Source organism: Schistocerca serialis, chromosome 6 (assembly GCF_023864345.2).
Source record: "Schistocerca serialis cubense isolate TAMUIC-IGC-003099 chromosome 6, iqSchSeri2.2, whole genome shotgun sequence".
In the NCBI taxonomy this organism is placed as follows: Eukaryota; Metazoa; Arthropoda; class Insecta; order Orthoptera; family Acrididae; genus Schistocerca; species Schistocerca serialis.
In genome coordinates this window covers 760,875,900-760,901,420 of record NC_064643.1, presented here as the reverse complement: position 1 = coordinate 760,901,420, position 25,521 = coordinate 760,875,900, and the positions used below count along the sequence as shown (strand labels likewise).

The following is a 25,521-nucleotide window of genomic DNA, read 5'->3' as shown; positions in this document are numbered from 1 at the left end:
AAATTCGTTAACATCAAATTTAGACCTAAGTGTTAGTAAGTCTTTTCTCAAGGTATTTGTCTGGAATGTAGCCATGTACAGAAGTGAAACACGGATGGTAAACAGTTTAGACAAGAAGACAATAGAAGTTTTTGAAGTGTGGTGCTACAGAAGAATACTGAGGATTAGATAGGTAGATCGCGTAACAAATGAGGAGATACTGAATAGAATTGGGAGAGAAATTAAAAGAAGGGATTGGTTAATAGTACACATTATGAGTAATCAAGGGTTCACCAGTTTAGTATTCGAGGAAAGTTTTGTTGGGGGGGGGGGGGGGGGGGGTAAAAATCATCATAGAGGGAGACCGAGAGATGAATACAGTAAGCAGATACAAAGATACAAAAAGATATAGTTGAATTAATTATTTGGCGATGAAGAGGTTTGCACAGGATATAGTAGGTTGGAGAGCTGCATCAGACCAGTCTTCAGATTGAAGATCACAACACAATCTCTCATAAAATATGTGTTTACTTGGATGATTCCATTAGCATGTATTAATTTTGTCATAGTATTCGGTATATAAATCTTTTCCTCTTTCACTGTTGAGAAACCATTCATGTTTTGATTTGATGTGGTAGTTGATTGAAACTAAAGGGGAAATTCAGTTTGATACTGTTTGTGCTGGCATTTTGTAACCTTATGTGGGTGGTTGGTATTGATGAGAGCCAATAATATACACAAAGGATGTCTTGAGAGCAACACGAGGCAGGCCGAATCACTGGTGGCTGTCCCTTCTGTAGCACTTTGCATACATGTGTGCATTAGCCTAGGTATCTAATACACAGTGTCATCTGGCTTTCCATTCTTGGGCTGAGAAAGCATGTGACCATTTGGAGCATTTGAGGAGACAATTGCCCCTTTGAGAACCATTTCAAAAACATGTGCATTGGAAGCGCTCCGCCACCCTGAAGTGTCTAACAATTACTTGTCGTCCTCCCACCCGTTGAGTTAGAAAGCATGTCACCAGCACTTGCCAAAGACCAGATGTAAGGGGCATTCAAATGAAACCTGGTCATTAGTGTAAAGAAAGTAATGGTAACAATTTTATTAACTCAAAGCTGTAGTTATACACAATACACATACTCAAAAATAGTCACCAAAACTATTGGCATATTTATCCCATTGCGACTCTAGCTAGGCAATTTCATCCTTGAAGAAGCTAGTAGGCTGCTGTCGGATCCAGGCCTGGACCCAGCCCACACTCCATCGTCCGTTACGAATTGATGTCTGTGAATAACTTGTTTTAGAGGTCCAAACACATGAAAGTCACATGGTGAAAGGTTGGTACTATATGATGGATGTTCCAGCATTTCCCATCGAAACTGCTGCAATGTTGTCTTCACCGCAGTCAGTTGGTGGGGAACCCACTGCTCACAGATTTTTCGAAAGAGGTCGAGGTAGAGGTACTCCTGGTACCCTCTGCCACACACCGTCGGGTGGCTTGCCAAGTATGGATGTAGATGTAGATGTAGAAGTTCAAGTGTTGATGCATTATGGTGTGGGCGGTGCCCACGCTAATACCCAGTAACTGATGGATCTCGTCTACAGTGATTCTGCAGTTGTCCAAGACTAAAGCATTCATTTCCGCAATCATTTACCGTGTGATAACAGAATGAGCCTGTCCAGAATGAGCATCATCTTCCTGTGACTCTTGCCCCTCAAGGAATTGTTTGTGCCATTCCACAACACTGAAACGACTCATACTGTACTCACCATACACAGCCTTCATCCGTCGATACATTTCACGGCCACCAACTCCCTCCGCCGCCAAAAATCAAATCACTCCTCGTTGTTCCTGCTTACTCGCTTGCACATTTGGTAGTGGACGATAACGAGTGTGACCACCTTCTCTTCGACATGAAACCATACTGTAGGTATACAATATCAAATGGTGCACATGCGTCAGTGTCTACCAATAGACGGCGTCACCATACTGGCATTTATATGGTGCCACCTTACATGTAAGGCAAAGGTATACGCACTGACCAGGTTTCTTTTGAAAGAACCTCGTACAATAGCCTTTTGTAGTATGTTTAAGGCAAACATGTCATTGTTGGTGTGGTCTTTAGAATCTGTGACATGAGTACTACAATTCATTCAGCTCAAATCACTGCTATAGCAAGCAGTAGTTATACCATTCTTTTCACCAAAGCAAATGAGACGCAAGTTGCAAACACAATAAAACACATGGTGTTGCATCATATTCCATAAAGAAGAGCAGTGATAATCAGCTAAAATTGCTGTCAAGTTCTCTCTATCAGTGTTGCAACTTGTAATGTCATCTGGCATAGTGTTTGCATCTGGACAAGTCTGTCAGTCCATTTTGCTGGCAATTGTATAACTGCATTTGGGTGTGCCCATCTGTCTGTATACTTAGAGCATGCAGGTAGTTCTGAGATCCTGCAATGATGGATGTGTGTATCAGCCTAGCAAACTCTACAATGAGTGGAATGTATTGTGTATCTTGTCATTTGTTACAATAAATGCGATTTATATGTCAAATATCTTGATTTCTCTTATCATTTTAGTGGAAATTAGGGGAGGGCAGAGGGTACTGCACTATACACTGAGAGCTTAAATGTACAAATGCAGAAGTCAGAGGTCTGCAGTCGAACAAGTTATGTACAGTCACCTGCACTAGGAGAAGATATTTTTCCCAATCAAAAGCAAGCAAAGAAAACCCAGTCACTAAATGAGAAATCTAAGGTGAATTAGGAAACTACAGGCCATTATTATTCATTCTTACTTTTGCAGAAAACTGTAAGTACTACCTCACCATAACATGGTTCAAGCAAAAAATAGTCAGCACATTTGGCAAAAACAGAGTTCGTTGGTCATATTCTTAGCGCCGTTGGCAGACAAGAGAAGACTTGACTCTTTTTTTTGAAAGAATCCTTGTGAAGCATTCGGCTGAGTGAACCATTTTAAATGAATAGAGAAACTGTATCAGTATGGTATCCGAGGGAAATGCTATGTCAGACAGGGTCAGTGCACAGATACCAGATTTACTAATGGTAGAAATATAATCAGTGATAGATCTAAGCCGGTAATTATTAAATATGGTATACAAGACAGTTATCTAGTTGGACCAACAGCTAAACATTCTTTAATGATTTTCCACAGTGTGTTAATCAGTCACTTTTATTTAATCCTGATAACATTGCTATTATCAGCACAGGTAAGACAAAGGAGCAGCTTGAAAGAGAACCAGTCCTCTCTATTGAACATTCAGATACATATCTACTTCAAAACAGTGTTTTTACAAGTCATTCAAAACAACACAGTTGTCTGCGTATTTATTTTAATATACAAAGGGTGTGTAAATAAAACAATTTTTTCCTGAGTAGCGGTGCATGTGCAGACCGGTCTCCCCACCTGGACCATGTGGTCAGGGGTGTTGGCTAAGTGAGCCAAGCATCGACATTCCCCAGCGAAACTCTGGAGTGAAAACATCGCGAGTGCAGGGAGTGTCCGTTTCGAAACGTCGTTGAGAAATCAGTGTGTCCAAAATGCAGCACCTCTTGGAGCAGCAGTGTTTGATCAAATTTTGTTTAGAACTGAACAAGACCGGTACGGAAATGTTTGAAATGATTCAAGAGAGCAGAGTATGCCATGTCACATGCCATGGTTTTCATGTGGCACAAGAGGTACAAAGATGGCTGTGGAAACTTGGAGGACGATGAACACACTGGATGATGAACACACTGGAAGACCTTCAACGAGCAGAACTGACAAAAATGTGGCCAAAGTGCACCAAGTTTTAAAGGTGACCAACAATTCAGCATCAGAATGATTGCAGATGAAGTGGGTATGAATCACCAAACTGTGTTTCACCTAGTGGCAGAAGATCTAATGATGAGAAAAGTGTATACGAAACTTGTCTCTAAAGTGATCTTGGATGAATAGGAGGAGTGGCACCTGGTTGTTTCACAGGAAATGCTTGAACGTTTACAAACCGTACCTGATTTTTTGTACAAAGTGGTCACTGGTGATGAGACCTGGGTCTTTGAATACGATCCAGAGTTGAAGAGACAAAGCTTCAAGTGGCACACCTCCGCATCACCAAAGCTGAGATTGTGCCTTTTGGACAGACTGTTAGTGGTCAGTATTATACTGGAGAGCTCTGCCATTTGAGGGATCGAGTCCACCCAGAGAAGAAAGACGACTGGATGCTCCACCGTGACAATGTGACCATTCACACCTGCTTCGCCATCACTGAATTTTCGACCCGGTTCAACAATGCAATACTCCCGGAGCCACGCTGTAGCCCCAATCTCGCCCCCCTCGCCCCCAGTGGCTTCTTTTTGTCCCTCGGATGAAGAGATACCTGAAAGGGAAGCAGTTTGACAGCATTGCAGTGGCCAAAAAGGCTTTGACAGAGGTTTAGAAAAGCATTCTGGTTAAGGAGTTCCAGGGAGCTTACCAGCAGTGGAAATCTCATTGGCAGAGGCGTGTGAATTCTCAAGGCACCTATTTTGAAGAATTTTAGTCCAATGTATGAAAGTATTCAATAAATTTTGTGTTTTGAGATCAGTCTTGAAACTTTATTTACACATCCTGTATATTTAATGCATTTCACACTGAGTGGTTTGGAATACTACATAAGTTGTTTTGGTGCCATGTTAAAACATTGTTTTGTAGTAGATATGTATTTTAATTTTCTGTAATCAGGACTGCTTTGCTTTCAATTTGCTCCTATGTCATACTTGTGCTGATAATTCCAATGTTATACTTATTCATTAAAAGTGACTGATTAACATTTTGCAGGAAATCATTCAAGAATGTATAGTTAGTAACCCAAGTACAGCCCAAGTACCATATTTAACAGATGTCAGCACAGAGCTGTAACTAATTATATTTCTATAACAACAAAAATAATCAATTGTTGATAATATAATGTAAATGGACAGATAAAAAAATTTACTCACCAAGTGGCGCAGTGGAACACACACACACACACACACACACACACACACACACACACACACACACAAATGGATTTCACTTTCACAAGCTTTTGGAGCCAGTGGCCCCTTCTTCTGGTGGAAAAGTTGAAGGGGAAGGAAGAGGGCCGGCCGTTGTGGCCAAGTGGTTCTAGGCGCTTCAGTCTGGAACCGCGCCACCACTACGGCCGCAGGTTCGAATCCTGCCTCGGGCATGGATGTGCGTGATGTCCTTAGGTTAGCTAGGTTTAAGTAGTTCTAAGTTCTAGGGGACTGATGACCTCAGATGTTAAATCCCATAGTGCTCAGAGCCATTTGAATCATTCTTTTTTGAAGGAAGAGAGGTGAAGGAAAATGACTGGAGAGGTTTAGGGAAGGGAATAAAGATGTCACCCAGAACCCCGGGTCAGGGGAGACTTAATGGACAAGACGAGAAGGGAAGACTGATTGTTGGAGACTGCACTGGATGATTGGGTTTGTGGATCTTAGGAAGAAGGTGAAAGGTGATGGAGGGGGTAAGAAGTTCTATGGTTTGAGGTGTAAGTCCTTGCGAAGGGCCTGAGATTTTTAGGAGGGGCTGCAGGTCAGTTTGAACCACTGGAATGGGATCTTGCTGACAAGTGCTGTATGTAGAGGTGTGAGACAGCTGGCATAGACCTTAATTAACATGCTCCTGTCACTCAAGTACCACAGTGGCAGATCCTTTGTCTGCTGCTGGGGGGGGGGGGGGGGGGGGGGGTAATGATGGAGTCAGCAGCTTTTAGGGAACGTAGTGCCTGGAATTCTTTAGAGGACAGGATAGGGTCGTGTTTTAGAGACATGAAGAAAGGTTGTGAAGCAATGCTGGATGTGAGGAATTCTTGGAAAGCTGATAAGGGATGATTCTGAGGTATTGGGATGGATCAAGTTAGGATCATGGTCGGAACTGTTCAAGGCAGGGTTCAATGTCACTTTTATTGTTGGGAAGGTTTTCGGTTTGGGTTGCAAAGTGATATTTCCAGTTGACATTACTCATAAAGAAAAGTAGCTCTTTCACCAAAGCAGCATGGTTAAATGCAGGTTTAAGGTTGAAAGTGAGACCCTTGGATAATAAAGATAATTCAGGCAAGGAGAGTGCATTGGATGAGAGGTTAAGAATACTGTACTGTTGTAACTGGTGCTCGTGATTATGAGTTATTATAGGTCTGTGGGGCAGTGGTGAAGGCTTTGGGATGTTAAGGAGGTTGGCCAAGCTTTTTAGGAGAGGAGTGGTGGTTGATGGCATGGCTGTTTGGGGAGCTGCAGAGGGACAGGAAGGGAAACACCACTGTTGAGGTAGTTTAGGAGAAGGTGGGATAGCTGTTTTAGGTGAAGTCTGGCATGTTGTTGCAGTCTGAAGTTGGCTTCGCAGATTATACAATCCAGGGAAACCTAAGGCCTCTCACCAGGACTTACACCTCAGTCCATAGAACTTCTTATTTCACCCAAACCACACACCTTCTTCCTAAGATCTGCAGACCGAGCGAGGTGGCGCAGTGGATAGCACACTGGACTCGCATTCGGGAGGACGATGGTTCGATCCCGCGTCCGCCCATCCTGATTTAGGTTTTCCGTGATTTCCCTAAATCGCTCCAGGCAAATGCTGGGATGGTTCCTCTGAAAGGGCACGGCCGACTTCCTTCCCTAATCCGATGAGACCGATGACCTCGCTGTTTGGTCTCTTCCCCCAAACAACCAACCAACCTAAGATCTGCAAACCCAGTCATCCTGGTTGTCCTTTAGTTGCTGGTTTCAAAGCACCCACTAAATGTATATATGCCTTAGTTGGTCAACACCTGCAACCCATAGTACAAAGACTACCCTCCTATTATTAGTATTTACATTTTTTGGCCTTCATTGGACCACTCTAGCCAACTTTATACAAAGAATTTTGTCAGTTTCCTGTCAGCCCAGTACTTCTTCATTCTCTCGGATCTCATCCTTCTTTCTTCATCGGAAATCACCCTTCCTATTGTCTGTTTGTTGAATCTCGTTTGCATTCTGGTTTGTTTGTCTGTGAGTTTCCTGATTTAGTCAGTTTTGTTTCTTGGGTCTTCCAATGTAATCTGTAGCTCATCCATATCTTCCTTGATTTCTGTAATCCACTTAATGTTGCACTTACTGTTCCACATTTTTTCTGTTATTGTCCTGATAATCCTGTTCTCTCTTGTTCTGATTAGATGTCTGAAAAATGAAATACATTTCTTCTGATTGTACTCATTACCGGTTCTATTTCCTTGTAGACTGTTTCATTTGTAGCTACTCTCCAGTGTCCATCTTTCTGGTACGATTTGTTGATGCACATTCTGATGATGATTCTTCTCTCTATTTTGAGTATTTTGTCTATTTGCGCAGTGTTAGTTGTTTTGAAGATGGTTTCACTTGCATATGTTATTTCTAGTTGAGTGACTGTTTTGTAGTGTTCTAATTTTGTTGCTATTGACAGGCTCTTTTCGTTGTAGGTTTTCTTGGTGATATATTGTGCTCAAGTCAATTTGTTTATTCTGTTATGCCATGTTGGCTTTTCATTGAGGTTATATGTTATGATTTCTCCCAGATATTTAAATTTATCTACAATTGTCATTTCTTGGTTTCCTGTGGCAACTGTGTTTGAGGGTGGGTCATTTAACATGATGACTGTTTTTTCAAAGGATATTCCAAGACCAATTTTCTGTCTATTTCTTGTATATTTAGATAACCTGTTGTTTGGTTTCCTGGATACTGTTGGACAAGAGAGCAAGGTCATCAGCAAGTCCTAGACAATTTAAACTTATGTTTTCTTTGGGTCCTCCAATTTGGATCTTCTTTGGGTTAATCTTGTACCATTCCCTCATTATGTATTCTAAAGCGCAGTCAAATAGCAGGGGTGCCAAGCAATCTCCTTGTCTTCAACCTGTTTTTATGATGAATGGCCCAGAGAGTTCCCCCATGAACTTGACTTTTGATACTGTGTTGGTTAAGGTGAGTTCTATCAATTTGATTAATTTTGTATGGAGCCCAAAATTTCTTAAGATTTTTAACATTGAAGGTGTATGGATACAGTCATATGTTTTTTTTAAAGTCCACGGGGGTTTTTACTAGAGGTTTATTTCGTTTCTTGTAATATGCTAGGCTAATTTTAAAGTGATGATTGTTCTGCACAACTTCTCCAAAGTCTGAAGCCTCCTTGGTATTCACCTAATTCTTCCTTCTAGTTGCTTCCCTCCTATATTAAAGATACCAACCGTTTCCTAGATTGTCTGAAGTGCATGCCCTTCCCACTCCCACCACACACCTTGCTTGTCACCATTGATGCCATCTCCCTCTATAGCAACACCCCCCACGTACATGATCTGTCTGCTACTGAACATTTTCTCAGTCAACACCCACCTAATTCCAAGCCTATGATATCCTTCTTGATCATCTTAATCAACTTTACACCTACCATCAATTACTTCACCTTCGAGAGCAGACATACAAACAGATCAGGGGTATGGCCATGGGAACCAGGATGGCTCCTTCCTATGCCAACCTTTCTATAGGTCGCTTGGAGGGGGCTTTCTTGGGATCCTTAAGTCTTTAGCCCTGATTTGGTTTAGATACATTGATGACACCTTTGCTGTATGGACTTATGATGAGGTTGACCTGTTAAAATTCCTGGAATCTCTAAATACTTTCTCCCAATTAAATTTCACATGGTCCTAATCCAAATCCCATGCCACTTTCCTTGACGTTGATCTCGTTCTCACCAAAGGTCAGCTACAAACTTCTGTCCACATCAAACCCACTAACATACAACAGTACTTACATTTTTATAGTTTCCATCCTTTTCATGTCAAACATTCCATCTCATCCTGCTTTGGAATTCCAGGCAAACATATTTGTTCAGATGCAGACTCTTTAAAGCATTCGTCACCACAGTCACTTCAGCTTTCAATGGACATAATTATCCCAACAGCCTAGTTAAAAAGCAGATTTCCTGGACCATCACCTTCAAGCCTGGTATTGCTGTTCCCTTCAAAAAACAATTTCAGAGCACATCACTTGTCACCCGGTATTATCCTGGTCTTGAATGAATCAATCAGTTACTTCAACAAGACCATAACTTCCTATAATCATGAGCTGAAATGAGATCCATTCTGTCTGAGATTTTTCCCACCACACCTAGAATAGTTTTCCGTCGCCCTCCCAATCTTTGCAATATCCTTGTCATACCCTATGCTCCTTCTGTACCCAGTCATGACCTCATGACCAGATCTGGATTCTTCCCTTCTTCCCACAGACACCAGTTTCTCATAACTCTGCAGGTGACAACTAACACAACATCATGTTCTTCTCGCCACCCACCTGTCCTTAATTTACATGAATTCCTTCCGTCTCAGCATATATTCTCAGTAACTACTCCTTTCTTCACTCCGTTTCAGTTTTCTACATCTTTCATTTTCTTACTTATCTATTTTACACCTTCTCCCCTCCCACCTGTTACATAAAATGCACTTAGCTTTTCACTATTATTAACTCGTGCACAACGTTTTAGTAGTAATCTCTGTCTTGCATATTACCCTGTGTTCCACCTTTAAGCTCTCAGGTTTTCAACTCTCATCTGGTGCAGTGCTCAACAATCAGTGTTTCCTTCTCATCCCATCTGCTAAGTCTCCCCTGACCCGTGTTCTAGGTGACTTCTAATCTTTACCCCTTTGCCTAATCCTATGCAGTCTTTTCCTTCACCCCGCTTCCTTCCCCTTCAACTCTTCCACCACAAGAAGGAGCCACTAGCTCTGAAAGTTTGTGAAAGGTAAATCCTTTTGTGTGTATGTGTTCTCCTTCCATTACTTGGTTAGTAGTTTTTTTATTTGATTATATTTCTACCATTAGTAAATCTGGGATCGGTGCACTGTTGCCTTTTTGACATAGAATTTCCTTCGAATCCCATGCTGAAACAGTTTCTCTACACATTTGAAATGGTTCACACAGCTGAATGCTTCAGAAGTGCACTATCAAAAATCAAGTCTTCTCATGTTTGCCGAGGGAGCTAAAAAGATGACCAACACTGTTGTTGCCATATGTGTTGACTGTTTTTCAATTGGACCCTGTTATGATGAACGTTGTATTTACAGTTTTCTGCAAAAGTAGGAATGAATAATATTTCCCTTTAGTTTCCTAATTCACCTCAGATTCCTAGCTTAAAGACTGTGTGACATTCGCCTGCTTTATTTCTTCATTGATAGTCCTCAGTGTTGACGTACTGTGCACTTCTATACTGGCTGAAAAATGGGGGGTGGGGTGGGGGGAGTGTTGAAGTTCAACACTGACTACTGGAAATGATGTAGCCAAAACTTGCACAGTTGCATTTCACAGTTCTTTACTTTCACTGTTCACAACCCCCCTCATATTACACTGTTATATGGCCAGTTCACTATTGGTAAACTTTGATAAACCTCATTAATAGGTTGCAGGCAAACATCAGCACACTGCTACAATAGTTTATGCTGCTGAACACCTATGAGCAATAAAAACCTAACCACACAGTTCACAGTTCTTGCAGAATAATAAGCTATGTGTGACACTATTTCTCAAATAAATTTAACAAACACTGTCATTGTTTTAACCCACGACCTCTTTGTGTTAAACTGATTCCACTGTTAAGTTGATGCATTGTTGTTATTTGAAACAGTACATAATTTCCCACTGGGAAACGGCTATGGGCTGACTGTCACGGGATCAAGAATTGGGCCTTTATATATCCTCTTAATAATAGGCACTGAAACTATACATTGTTCGATGTTTAAGTTACAGAAATTACAATTAAAACATTCCTTTAACTGAATACATCAAAAAATTCATTCTTTTTAACACTTTCATCGACCACAAAAGTTAGGCCAAATTATTTGTTTAAATAATGACATTAACACATCCAAAAACAAAGATGACATGACCCACCACACGAAAGCGCTGGCAGGTCGATAGAAACACAAACACACACGCACAAAATTCCAGCTTTCGCAACCCCGTTAAAACCTGTGGGAAGCGGCTAAAAATGATCAATGATGTGTGAAAAAACCGAAATGGAAATAAAGCGAAAGTTATTAGAACTAGCCGAAATGGTTGTTTAATAGGTGAAAGGAACTGTTTGTGAGCTGGAAACGGTGGATTTTATAGCGGCGGTAGTGTTGAAAGCAGAAAAAAAAATTTTTTTGGTAATGGCAGCCATGTGTGGTTCGGATGTAAGGAAGGGACTTCTTGGCATACTATGGGTGCAGCTGTCGAAGTGGAGTTATAGCTGGTGTTTGGTAGATTTGGTATTGTCAGAGGTACTGATGTTGCCATCTTTGAGGTGAACGTTAGGTTGAGTAGGACCAGGTGAAGCAAATGGGGGAGAAGGTATTGAGGTTCTGAAGGAATGTGGACATGAATAGATTGGTATTGGATGGTGCCATGCGGCTGCCCGTAACCATATCCCAGATTTCTTTATAGGTAATGCCTTCAAAGGAGAAGTAATTGTGAATGAGGATATAGTTGGCCATGGTGGCTAGGAAGGAGGTTGTTGGTTTGGAATCTGTCAGGCTTTGGGAAAGATAGTGTTCAATAGTGATAAGGCCATGGGCATTAATGATGTTAGTGTAAAGGCAGGTGCCATCAATAATGACGAGCAGGAATTATGTGGTAAAGGAACAGGAATTGTGGAGAGTCAGTGGAGGGAATGGCAGGTGTCTTTTATACAGGAGGGTAGGTTTGGGTAATAAGCTGAAGATGTTGGGTCTACAAGAACAGAGATTTTCTCAGTGGGGGCACAGAAACTGGCCACAATGGGGTGTCTTATGTTGTTGGGTTTATGATCTGTAGGAAACATGTACAAGTGTGGGTTGTGGTAGGGGTAAATAAAATGTCTTCTGACTAGGGCCTCCCGACAGGTAGACCATTCGCCGGGTGCAAGTCTTTCGATTTGACACCACTTCGGCAATTTGCGCGTCGATGGGGATGAAATGATGATGATGAGGACAACACAACACCCAGTCTCTAAGCTGAGAAAATCTCTTACCCAGCTGGGAACTGAACCCGGGCCCGTAAGATTGACATTCTGTCACACTAACCACTCAGCTACAGGGCGCAGACGTGGTAGGGGTGAGGAGAGAGATGGACTCTGGGAAGAATTTCTGGGATATGCCTAAGGATTTGGGGAGAGACTGGAGATATTGCTGGATTTCTGGAATGGGGTCACTGTGGCAGGGTTTGTAGGTGGAGGAATCTGACATCTGGAGGAGTCCTTCTGCTGGGTAATCCTTGCGGTTCAAAACAAAAGTGATGGAGGCTATGTCAGTCTTTTTTGTGCCTATCTGTGACCGCCAACTCCACTGTATGGTGAGCTGCAACTATCCTTTACATAATGTTGTTAGCTGTCCTTCGGTTAATTTCTTTAATCTTATTTTACTTTTAGTCAGTAACAGTTCTTTCTTTGCCAACGAATACTAGAAATATTCCATTTCATTTTCTTATTCCAGGTTAAGAGGTATGAGACATTCAAAGGGTGTATACGCCATCTGACAATTAATGGGCAAACAGAAGATCTTGTTGGACCAAAAGCAACCCATCACAAAGTTGGACAGTGCTTTCCTCGTGTGGAAGCAGGGTCTTACTTTTCTGGAGATGCCTATGCTATTTACAGTAAGTGCAGTATTTGTAGAGTAGATGAAAAGCTGTTACCAGCTTATAATATTTTATAATTTTGCAGGTGATAATTAACTTGGAAAATATATGATTTGAGGGTCTTTATTCTGTGGCATAGTTTTTTCCTTAAAAAACGGAGAGAGACAAAACATGTTTTGGTATGACCATGCATTTTGTTACACTGCTTTCAAAAGTTTTCTGAGCTGGTTTATAAACATGCTTATTGCAGTTCATAAAAGGTTTAAAAGCGTTCACAGGTAATGTGTACTGAACTCTCTCCAATAAGAAACTAGTGTAAAACTGACCATACAATCGTAAAAACAAATTATGTTGTGTGTTATACATTTATTAAGGAATACAAAATTAATCAACAATTCAACAAATTCAAATATTTATAAGACTGATATGGAATTGATGCTTTTTAATTAAGAGAGCTGTCCATTATAGAAATCGCTTGAAACCTCAGTTTCGGCATGTGAATCGGTTGCTATCACATGTTTACACATTTGCATCTCCAATATTTTTTTGTCCTTTTACTTTGTCATTACATTTGCAGCTTGTGTTCTTTGGCAAATGTTACACTCATGGAAAGCTTATGCAGAACTGTTTGCGTGAGAGTTTAAGATTGGTTTGGTAAAACCTCCAGCAAAGTCTGCAGTGCAAAACTTACTGGCAAAATGACACAAAATGACATGTTCATTCACCAGGCTCAATTCTCAGTCAGTCATATTGTAAATATTTTTGCAACTAATTTTATTTTGCCTATCGTGTGCAGCTTGTGGGACAACTTTTTCTGTGCTAATGCAATGTTTAATTTTAATGAGATTTTTATGTTAAGTTATGATACAGTGAAGGTGAAGTTTATTTCCATTCTTCATAATGCATGCCAAATTATTATTTCTGGAATTTAGCATGAATTGATATGTCATTCATCTAACATTCTAGCTCATTTCAAAATGTTCCATGGTGTTCAGATCAAGACCTTGAGTGGACAAGTCAAGCAAATCTTAGTTTTCTCAGACTTATTTTGCTAACATAAATATTATCACACAGAGGAAAAAAGATATAGTTCTATACTGTAGTTTAAAATCTTTAATAAATGACTGTGGTTCAAAGTGAGAACAAGTGCAAAAATGTTCATGCAGTAGTTCAGTGGGAGAGTTAAATTACAGTTACAAATGCTCTGAAGTGGGGTTTTGAAACTGAAACAAGTTGAAAATAGTAACTCATAAAGCATCAAAATTATGCAATAAGAGATTGAAAACTAATCATGCTCAAAGAAAAACCGAGTGAAAACAATCACAGATTGCATGAAGGGTGAGTCTCAGTCCACACATGTTAAGTCTCTCCTTCATAATCAGTGTTTCTATGCAGTGTGATAAATCAGTGAGACATTACAAAAATAGTAAATAAGAAATAATGAAATATGATGTATAAGCAAAAGATAATATCAAATCTACACCTACATGGCTATTCTGTAAATCACACTTAAGGCAAATCACACTCAAGTGCCTGAGAGAGAGTTCACCAAATCACCTTCACAATAGTTCTCTGTTATTCCACTCTCGAACAGCACATGGAAAAAACGAACACCTATATCTTTCTGTGTGAGCTCCGATTTCCCTAATTTTGTGCTATGTAATATTTTGTGTAATGTAATATCTTGTATAGACACCTTTAATTAACCTGACACGTTCCACATCATTATGAAGTGTCATATTCATGATCTATGGAACAAGTACTAATCTAATCTAATCTTTATTATGATGATCATTTCACCCTTTGTCGGTCACCGTCAACAAAGTACTTTCACATTCAGAAGAGAATAAAATGTGCTGCCCTTTGAACTTTCTCAATGTTAATCCTATCTGGTAGGGATCCCGTACTGTGCAGCAGTACTCCAAAAGAGGATGAACAAACATAGTGTAGACTGTTTCTTTAGTAGCTATGTCGCATCTTCTAAGCGTTCACCTTCTCCACAACATTTTCTGTGTGTTCTTTCCAATTTAAGTTGGTTCTAATTCTAATTCTTAGGTATTACTCTTAGCACTCATATGGATGACCTCACACTTTTTATTAATTAGTGTTGATTGACAATTTTCTCACCATACACATATCTTACATAAATCGTTTTGCAATTGATTTTGAGCTTTTGATCACTTTACTAGATCATCGGCAAACAATCTAAGATGGCTGCTCATATTGTCTCCAAATGATTGATATAGATAAAGAAAAACAGAGCACCTATAACGTTATCTTGGGGAACAGCAGAAATTGCTTCTGTTGTACTCAATGAGTTTCCATCAGTTACTGTGGACTGTGATATCTATGACAGGAAAACATGAATCCAGTCACATATGCCCACAAGGGTTCAGCATTCCTGAGCTGGGGCCTGGTAGTTGTCGCGAGTCCTCTGTCACTGTAAGCTCTGGGCATGCTTCAGTGGCCACTGTGCAGCATGGCAGTGGAACATTGTGTGGCACACGGAATGGGGATCTCGGCTTGACTGCCCAGGTATCCAGAGTGGTAAAAAAACTCTATGAAAAGCCCCTCATACTGCTGCATTCTGATGTGCTGCATACTGATGTGATGCATGGCTGTTGATTTGGAACAATCATTAGTGGACAACCTCTAGCGAATCTGTCACACCTCTGTTGTACAAGGCTTAACTAGGTATGCGGGGCCCTGTCTAGGTGAACTTCTGTTTCCCTAACTGTTTGTTTGACTGGGATGGATCCTTCGAAATTTTATTTGCCTCCTCCTAGTGGAAAGGGTGGGCCAGTGGTAGTTACTAACACCCAATGAAACAAGAGGGCTCGTGTAGCCAGTTCTCCACACTTGGGGACCACACAGACTCTTTCAGTATTGAATAACGGAACACGTGCTGGTGGCCAGAACGTGTTTTTTATAATTAAATCAAAAGTGGGGAGCTTTGAGACAGTTTCATCTTTGTACATACAAAAAGATTTAGAGGGAGTCACTGGAAGTTTAAAATCTGTCATGTGCTTGTGAAACAGGACCCTGTTGCTAGAAACATCTAATTCCTAGCATGTGAAGAACATCTAGAAAGCTCAATGTCTCAGGGAGTATGCACAACACCTTGAACTACATAAAAAGTGTTGTGATGGCAGGGATCTAGTGGACATTCCCCTAGAAGAACTGAAAGCTGAGTGATCCCAGGAAGGCATCATTGATGTACAGAACACAATGAGATGGGTGGATGGTGATCTCATGAAATCAGACTCATTTATACTGAATTTCAGTAGCACGAAACTTCCAGAGCACGTTAAGGCTGGTTTCCTTCACCTCAGCAGGTGACCATATTTTCCTAACCGAATGCACTGTTTTACCTGCTGATGTCTCTCATGACCCTTTGGTGCAGCTGATGGACCTTGATGTCAGACTAGGGCAATCATCTCTCCCCAAGACTGAGCCCCCACCCATTAGGGCTCCCCTCCCCAGCAGAAAGACAGGATGAATGTGCAACCCCCATGTTAGATGGCTCCCATATTACAGTGGAACATCTATGAGTTCAAGACACATGTGGAGGAACTGAAACGCTGTGTTTGTCAGTAGTGTGCATCACTCCTCTGCTCTCCCTCTGGCTGCTGATCTGCAAGCAGTTGCTGTTGATAGTCATGTGTCATGTGTGTTGGAGGATCATTGTTTGTTACTTCCACAAGATGCAATAGACTCTGAGGCTTTCATAGATATTATGGAACAACTCTTGCAGCCATTTCTCCTGCTGGGAGACTTCTATGCTCATCGTTTCTTGTTGGGCTTGACCTCTACTGGCCCTCTTGGAGAATGTCATGATGTCTACGAGCTGTGCATCCCACTCACACTCATTTCTGTACTGCTGCTGGGTCATTCTCAGCCATCAACTTCTCTTTCTGGTCTCCAGCCCTTGCAGACCCCATTCAATGTGAGGTCATTGATGATCTTCGTTCTAGTGACCACTTCCCACTCGGCATTCGCCATTTGGATGGAGCATTCCCTGAAAAGAAGCTACCAAAATGGATGGTCAGTAGGGCTTACTGGACGCTGTTCAGTCAGGTGGCTATATTTGAACACCATGACAGTGTACAGGAAACGGTGGACCGCATCACCCAAGTGATCCTTTACACCACTGACCTACTGATCCCAAAGTCTTCAGGACATCCTAGGAGGCAACTTGTACCTTGGTGGACCGATGAGTTCCATTCAGCAATCAGGACAGACATGAGGCTCTTCAACGCTTTAAATGCCACCCGACAGCAGACAACCTCACCACCTGTCGAGCTGCGAGAGCAAAAGCTTGGTGCATAATTAACGAGAACAAGAAAAGATGGTGCCAAGCGTTCCTGGATTCTATCCACCGTTCCACTTGTTCTACAACAGTATTGGAAGCCTTCCGGAGGATTTACAGTAAACGCAGTCATTTACCACTAGCAGCAGTGCCTGAAAGAGGTGTCTCTCCAAACAATGCCCATAGACATCGCTAAGGTGGCGGAAGAGCATTTTGCAGCAAGTACAGCCAATATCAGCCAAGATTTTGCTGCTACTGTGCGACTACAAGTTGGACTTCAGATCCCACAATTCCGAGTCTTACAACTACCCTCTCTCCATATGGCAGGCACAGTTGGCACTGTCTGAGACTTGTGATACTGCTCCAGGTCACGATCAAATCTGGTACTGTATGTTTCAACATTTACCAGCAGCATCAAATGAAATCGTCCGTGAAGGTTTCAATCTTATATCGTAGACAGGCAACTCGTGGAGAGGCAATTCTGATACCTCTCCTCAGACCAGGAAAGGGCCGCACATGTCCCAATAGTTACCGGAGTGTCACCTTAACAACTATGTGGGAAAGACCCTGGAGCACATTGTTAGTAGTCGCCTAGTCTGCTTGTTAGAGACCAGGCAACTCCTTAGCTGCTCTCTCGGAAATTTCCGTCCACTGTTGACAACATGACCCTATTAGAGGCAGCCATTCAGCAAGCTTCTGTATGTAATGTCACTCTCTTGGTACATTCTTTGATATCCGTAAGGCATACAACACTATTGGAGAGACAATATACTTGTGTAACTCATTCTCATCATATTTTTAATTTACCTGACTTGTATGCAAAGTACACCATTCTATATTTCAAAGACCCAGTGAAGGTCTAGGTCTCACTTTTTTCTGCCAATTTTCATGGTTGCCTGAAAGCCAGGACCTTGAAGGCATTGAATATCATAAAGTCCCTTAGCCACAGGTCTTGGGAAACAGACAGAACACATCTGCTCCAGGTTTATAGGGGTTTCATGCATTTGTGGCTAGACTATGGATGTACTGTGTATGGATCGGCGAGGCCTTCCTATTTGAAGATCATTGATGCTGTCCATCATGAGGGGGTTAGGTTGGCCACAGGTGCTTACTGTTTCTCGTCCACCTCTAGGACACCTTTTCTTCAGTTGTCCATGAACAACAATGCCATTTGGGATCCATGTGCAGCTTGTGCTGGAGTTACTTGGTGTGGAGCATGTACAACTCCAAATTCAGGGTTTAAACCGTCTGCTGCCCTGGTTACTGCAGAGGGCCAGAGTAATTTTAGATTTGATGCAGTACAGGAGATATCACACTCCTGCGTATGTTTTTAATACTTTCTTTTCTGCCATTATATCTGATCATCAAAGCTCTATAGCTGTCTCTACGGGTGGGCTGTAACAGGGGGACCTTGTGGTTGCTCTGTTGTCTTCCTTGATCATGTCCTCAAGGTCCCACTGCATCAGGACTTTACTGCAGGCACTGGAGCAGATGAGGTGTACTTAAAATGGTAAATTCCTTGTTTGTTCCAATTCTTTGAGTGCCCTTCCCTTTCTGCAATGCTTGTACCCAGCAGGTAAGGTAGTCTAGAATATCCAGGATGCCCTCCTTCAACTACAGTGAGTGGGGAAGGAATTGTCTTCCTGCTGGGTACCAGAACACATGGATGTTGCAGGGAACAAAAGGGCAGATATGGCAGCCAAGGAGGTGTGTAGCGATCCCCAGTTATTTCAGCGTGCTATCCCACTGCATGCTATCGCCTCGCTGTTGCAGTACAGAGTTACGTGTCAAGGGGAAGCCAAGGGCTGGAAGTGATGAATAATAAGCTGCATCTAGTAAAGCCCACTACGCGGCCACGGCATACCTCCTTCCAGCCACGAAGACGTCTTTGCATAGGCTAGAGTCCTCTGATGCACGGCTTCTTGCTGTGGCACAACAGTTGTTCAATGTGTGCTGCTTGTGGCTTCAGATCACTGAGCGCCATATTCTACTAGACTGTGTTTTATTTTCGGACAAGAGGACAGCGGCAGATTTGCCGGCAGATCTGATGTCTGTTTTAACTGATGTTCAAATGAGTGTGGGGCAGCTTTTAGGGTTTTGTGTTGTGTCCAACTTGATTCCAAAAATTTTAGGGAGATGTTTTTAATGTGTTAACAGGGTGACTGGCCTTTCTTTTTTTTTTTTTTTTTAAGTGGTCAGCCAGGTACATTTCTCTGTATTTCTCTTTTAGCTCTTCTATGGTTTTATATTTGTTTTAATACCAGGTGTAGCACCTTCCACCCTTACTCTGTTGTCTTTGAGACAAAGTTTTATTGTGAAAACTATTATAAGCGTCTCGCATTGAGTCCGTGCTAAATTTCGAGCCTCTATAAAAGATTGCTAACCTTCGCAGATTTACAATCATTTAAATTTAGAATGCTTTTTTCATTGTTTCTGCAACAGTGTTCTGACCTGTTTTGCATATCATCGGAGATCAGCAGTGTTGTTTGTTAATTTATTTGGTATAAGTCTCTCAATTGCTGTTGATATTATTTCTTTGAATTCAAGCCATATCTGGTCTACACTTATGTTGTTAATTTGGAAGCAGTGGAGATTGTCTCTCAGGAAGGTGTCAAGCAAATTATTATCTGGTTTTCTGAATAGACGTGTGCTTTGTTTATTTTTGGTGGATTTTGGAGTTGTGGTATTCAGCCTCGCTACGGCAACCCTGTGTTCACTAATCTCTGTATCTGTTTTGATGCTCGTTATTAGCTCAGAGATATTTGTTGCTAAGAGGTCAAGTGTGTTTTCACAACAGTTTACTATTCAAGGGGCTCATGAACTAATTGCTCAAAATAATTTTCAGAGAATGTGTTTATCACAATTTTTAATGATTTTTTATGCGTACCTCCAGATTTAAACATGTATTTTTGCCAACATATCCTGGATAAATTGAAGTTACCACTAACTGTAATTGTATGAGACAGGTGCATTTTTCAAATTAGACAAAAGTTTTGTTTGAATCTTTCAGCAATTTTATCATGCTGCAGTCATAGTCACTATCCGTATTGCAGACAGTGGAAAACTGTAGTACACAGACAAACAAATGACTGTCGACACGTGGTGCGAAATTCTACTGTAGACACTGACAAAAATGCAAGAACTGTGTCTAGCAAATTAGATTAACACACAGAGATTCGAAAACTAAACTACCAATCATTATTTTATTGCGGTTGCAAAGAATGACCTCTGCCCATCTTCACTACAAGATAAAACTATTTCTGACTGCAACAAGCACACCACCACCAACTGTATTTAACTCTATTCTTTCTGAACACCGTGAAGTCCTTCAAAAAATGTCAGCTGAACTTATCTCTGGCTTTAGCCAGCTTCCATCACCTATAATGATTTGAGCATCATGCTTTCTATTAGTGCTTGGAGCTTTGGTACTTCCCCAACACAATAATGACAATTCCCAACTGTTATACCTATGATCTATGTTTTTTTTATGTGTTTGTCGTACACCCTTTGAGACTGAAGCCCTTTCTGTGCTTCATCAAGGCTTTCTAACCTAAAAAACATCCCAGTCCACACTACATGCCCCCACTGCCTTTGTGGCCACTTCCTGTGCATAATAGATTCCTGACCTATTTAGTGGAACCCAAAACCCCACCAACCTGTGGTACAAGTTGATGAATCTGCAGTCTACATGGTTGCAGAACTGTCTGATCCTCTGATTCAAACTCTCCAGTCAGCTCCATACCAGAGTTCCACAACTGGTCCTTTCGACTATGCTACAAATAGTGAGTCCTGGTATCATCTCACAAGCAAGACTGGAAGCCTTTAGCATTTCTGATAGCCACTTGAAGCCAGAGAGAATCTCTTCCAATCCAAAGTGACACATATCATTGGTACTGACATGGGCCACCACGTGCAATTGGCTACCCCTGTGCTCTTCATGGCATCCACCCACTATGCACATGGAGCGCACATTGGCTTTCTTCCCCTCCATGGCAGCCATGTCCCTAAGGAATCCCATAATGTTCCTAACATTGGAGCTCCCAGCTACCAATATCCCACCGTTCGTGAGTGCCGGGATCTCACAGGCTGAGAGGTTTATTCTGAAATGGGGCAAGCAACTGTATCTCACTGAGTGACATTATCAGCCACAGGTAGCACCTGGCTGAGAGACATTTGTCAGCCACAAGTAGTACCTGGAACCTGTTTTTCAGACTAACGAGGGATGTTTCACATTTAGTCCCTGGGAAGTCTTTCACAGCCTGCCACATCACAAGGTGACCCCCCACTTGAACATGGGTTAGCGGTCAACCTCAGTGCGAGCAGTAACTGGGCTGGCCACCCATACGGACTGATAGGCGGACTTGTGGGTTGGGTTGGGTTGTTTTGGGGAAGGAGACCAGACAGCGAGGTCATCGGTGCGGACTTGTGGATTGTGCTGAACGTCGATTGCATCCCCACAGCCAGTCCAAAACAGTGATGCCCATCCACTGCAGCCTCAGTCTGTGTAACCGAAGCCAACACATCCTAGAGCTGAGAGCAAAGTGTCTCACACTCAGCTTGCATCTGCATGCTGCAGTCATAGTCACTATCCTTATTGCAGACAGTGGAAAACTATAGTACACAGACAAACAAATGACTGTCGACAGGTGCTGCGAAATTCTACTGTAGACACTGACAAAAACACAAGAACTGTGTCTAGTAAATTAGATTAACACACAGAGATTCGAAAACTAAACTACCAAAGCACCAGATGTGTTTTTGTGCTTAAAACTGCTAGAATATTTACAAGAGAAATGATGTCAAAATTAACTACAACCAACTAAATACATAGAAAGCCTCTAATTACCAGGTGGTGATAGACAAATACAAATGAAAAGTACCACGGTAGATATTTCATTCAGAGAGGATGGGATTACATTAGAATCCATCAGCACCATTGAATTCAGAGAGATACAGGAGGACAAGACTAACAGCAAATTACACTACAATGCGAGCGGAAAACAGAGTGTGTGCGTGTGTGTCTATTATATATATATTTGCCTTTACAAATGTCTGCTTGTGTCTGTGTATGTGCGGACGGATGTGTGTGTGTGTGTGTGTGTGTGTGTGTGTGTGTGTGTGTGTGTGTGTGTGCGTGAGTGTATACCTGTCCTTTTTTCCCTTCCCTCTCCCTTAAAACCCACATCCTTTCGTCTTTCCCTCTCCATCCCTCTTTCCTGATGAGGCAACAGTTTGTTGCGAAAGCTTGAATTTTTTGTGTATGTTTGTGTTTGTTTGTGTGTCTGTCGACCTGCCAGCACTTTCATTTGGTAAGTCACATCATCTTTGTTTTTAGATATATTTTTCCTACGTGGAATGTTTCCCTCTATTATAACCATATGTATATATAGATCCTCCATCGGGCGCCTCCCCAGGTGGCGGATAGGGGAAAGCCTCCCAGATATGGGTGGCACCGAGGAAATCAAATACTCGGGGCGGACCAAAACTATCACATCCTCGAGGATAAGTACCCGGAGTAAAAACCGGGGAAACGAAGAAAACTAACACAAAAGCCCAGACACGTCTGTGTGGTAACCATCGGTACTCTGGCCAGTGTCTGTCACCAATGGTGCGGCTGATACGAGCTCCAGGAACTGAAAATCCCTGGTTCTACCAAACTGGCGCAAGCCAGACGAATTACAAGCATAATGGCAAGTACACCTAAAAACAACATTACCCCAGGTGGACGATCCACCCGTCGCAAGACGGCAACCAGGCACTCGGATTCTGGGGGACCTGGAGATGTACTAAAGGGCGAGTCGGAGCGCTCTGGCAAACTACCCAAGAAAACACACACATACTTTGGCACCTTCAACTTACAGACACTAATACAAACGGGAAAATTACACAATCTAACAACGGAACTCACCAGTCAAAAGATCTCGATCCTAGCGCTACAAGAAACAAGATACACGGATTCAGACACAATAGACTACGGAAACTACAGATTCTTCAAGAGTGGAACCAACAGGAAAATCGGCAAAGGAGGAGCACTCCTCGGCATGGCCTTCGCAGTAAACAAAAACATCCTAGACTCAGTAAAAGAAGTCAACGCGATCAACAACAGGCTCATGACCATGCGAATCAAACACGCCAACAAGCACTACACCCTCATCAACGTACATGCCCCCACGAACGCAGACAACAAGGACAAACCAGAAGAAACAGACAAATTCTGGGACAAACTCGAAACCACCCTGGCAAAAATACCCCAAGACAACGCGAAAATTCTACTAGGCGATTTCAACGCACAAATCGGCAGAGAAAAATGCTACAGAAAAACAGTAGGAAATTTCCCTGCACACAAATTCACCAACAAAAACGGCACCAGACTGATCAAACTCTGCCAGCAAAACAACCTCAAAATCATGTCAACCTCCCTGATGAAAAAGCCCAAGAAACAAAAGACGTGGCGATCACCAGTCCACTCACTAGGCGAATTCCAGATAGATCACGTGGCAATCTCCTATGAATACCAGAAAGAAATCCACGACGTCCAAGTGAGAAAAGGATCCAACATAGATTTGGACCACTACTTAACAAGAATCAAAATCAAACTCACACCAAGAAGACAACACAAAAAGAAATTGACCTCACCGAAATTTGATACAAGAAAGATCAGAGAATCGAACATCACAGAACACTGGGAAAAACAAGAGGCGAAAGATTGGACCAGCTTTAAACAAAAAATTGTGAACACAGCCAAAGAACTGATCCCGCTGACTAGAAAACCCAGGCACCCTTGGTGGAACACTACCTGCGAAATCGCCCTACAAAATCAAAGAACAGCTTTCACAAACTACAACAGCAACAAAACACAAGAAACACAGGACAACTTCTATGAAATTCGAAGACAAACATCGAAAACAATAAGACAAGAGAAACGCAAATACATAAACGATCAGCTAAACTCCATCGAAGAAGACTTCAGAAATTTCAACACACGGGATTTCTACAGGACGTTCGCCAACCAAGTCAAAGGATACTCACCACAGAACCTCTGCTTCAGAAAAGAAGACGGAAAACTGGCACTTACCAACAAAGAAAACTGTGAAGAGCTCGCGAAGTACTTTTCAAAATTACTAAATTGCCCGGAACCTAACTCAACCTTCGAACCCCGAGAACCGGCCAACGCACTGGAAGACTCACCATCACCAACAAAAGAAGAAATCCTCCACTGCATAAAGAAACTGAAAAACAACAAGGCAGCCGGTGAAGACGGAATAACGGCAGAACTGCTGAAGAACCTAGGACCAAACTCGCTAAACGAAATCACACAAATCATACAGAACACTTAGACAACCGAAATCATACCTCATGACTGGAAGACCGCACTCATTCACCCGCTACACAAGAAAGGTGACAGGACAGACACAAACAATTATAGAGGAATTTCCCTGCTACCGGTCATCTACAAAATTCTATCAACCTGCCTTCTCACCAGATCGCAAGGACAACTGGAACCTGCCATTTCGGAATACCAAGCGGGTTTCAGACCCAACAGAGCCTGCCCCGAACAAATCTTCAACCTGAAATCAATCATAAAATCCCACATGACAAGCCCCAAAAAAATCATCTGCACTTTCGTCGACTTCAAAAAGGCCTACGACTCGATCGACAGAAAGTCCCTCATCCAAATCCTCAGAGAAAAAGGCCTAGACCAAAAGACCCGAAGACTAATCGAACAGACACTAACCAATACAAAATCCAAAGTCAAATTCATGGGCGAAATCTCGGACCCCTTTGAAATCCACACTGGCCTAAGACAAGGAGATGGACTATGCCCGCTATTGTTCAACATCGTCCTGGACAAAGTAATGAGCGAATGGGAAGCTGAAGTCATGAGACAAAACACCTGGAGACCAGTCACATTAGGAAGGAAAAGACTGGAAATCCCTTACCTAGCATTCGCAGACGACCTAGCGATACTGACCTATGACCCAACATCAGCAAAAACACAGATCGAAATCCTGAAAGAATGCGCCGAGAAAGTCGGCCTACAAATCTCTTTTGAAAAAACGCAAGTCCTAACAAGAGAAGGCGACGACATCACAACCAAGTACGGCAAAATTAAAGGGGTCACACACTTCAGATACCTAGGCGAAATCATCGAACCGACCGGAACAGAGAAACTGGCTTACGAAGACAGACAACAGAAGACACGGAAATCACTAGGCATGGTACGAAACGTCTACAACAAACAATGCATTTCCAGAAACACCAAGATCAGACACTATAACACAGTGATCAAACCCGCCGTGCTGTATGCCAGCGAAACACTAGCACTCAACAGGAAAATCAAAATTGAAGAAATCAAAAAAGAAGAACGCAAAATCATGAGGAAAATTTTAGGAGGAAGACCCACACCAGATGGCTACAGACTACAGAAGAACTCGACAGTAGAAGCATATTCGAACATCGAGAACGATATGAGAAAAAGGCGCCTTAAATTCTACGGACATTTAGATAGACCCCCTGAAACAAGACTCACCAAGAAAATTCTAGAGCACATCAAGACACTTAAAGTCTCGACACCCTGGATGGAAGGAG

The 25,521-nt window shown here is 42.1% G+C and overlaps 1 protein-coding gene across 1 annotated transcript in view; it reads left to right on the top strand.

Annotated features, from left to right (window-relative positions):
- LOC126485073 (laminin subunit alpha-1) overlaps positions 1–25,521 on the top strand; it is a 715,911-nt gene that overhangs the window by 666,437 nt on the left and 23,953 nt on the right. The window contains exon 43 of the mRNA XM_050108676.1: positions 12,479–12,641. Coding sequence (XP_049964633.1) covers positions 12,479–12,641 — 163 coding nt within the window. The remainder of the gene's footprint in view (positions 1–12,478; positions 12,642–25,521) is intronic.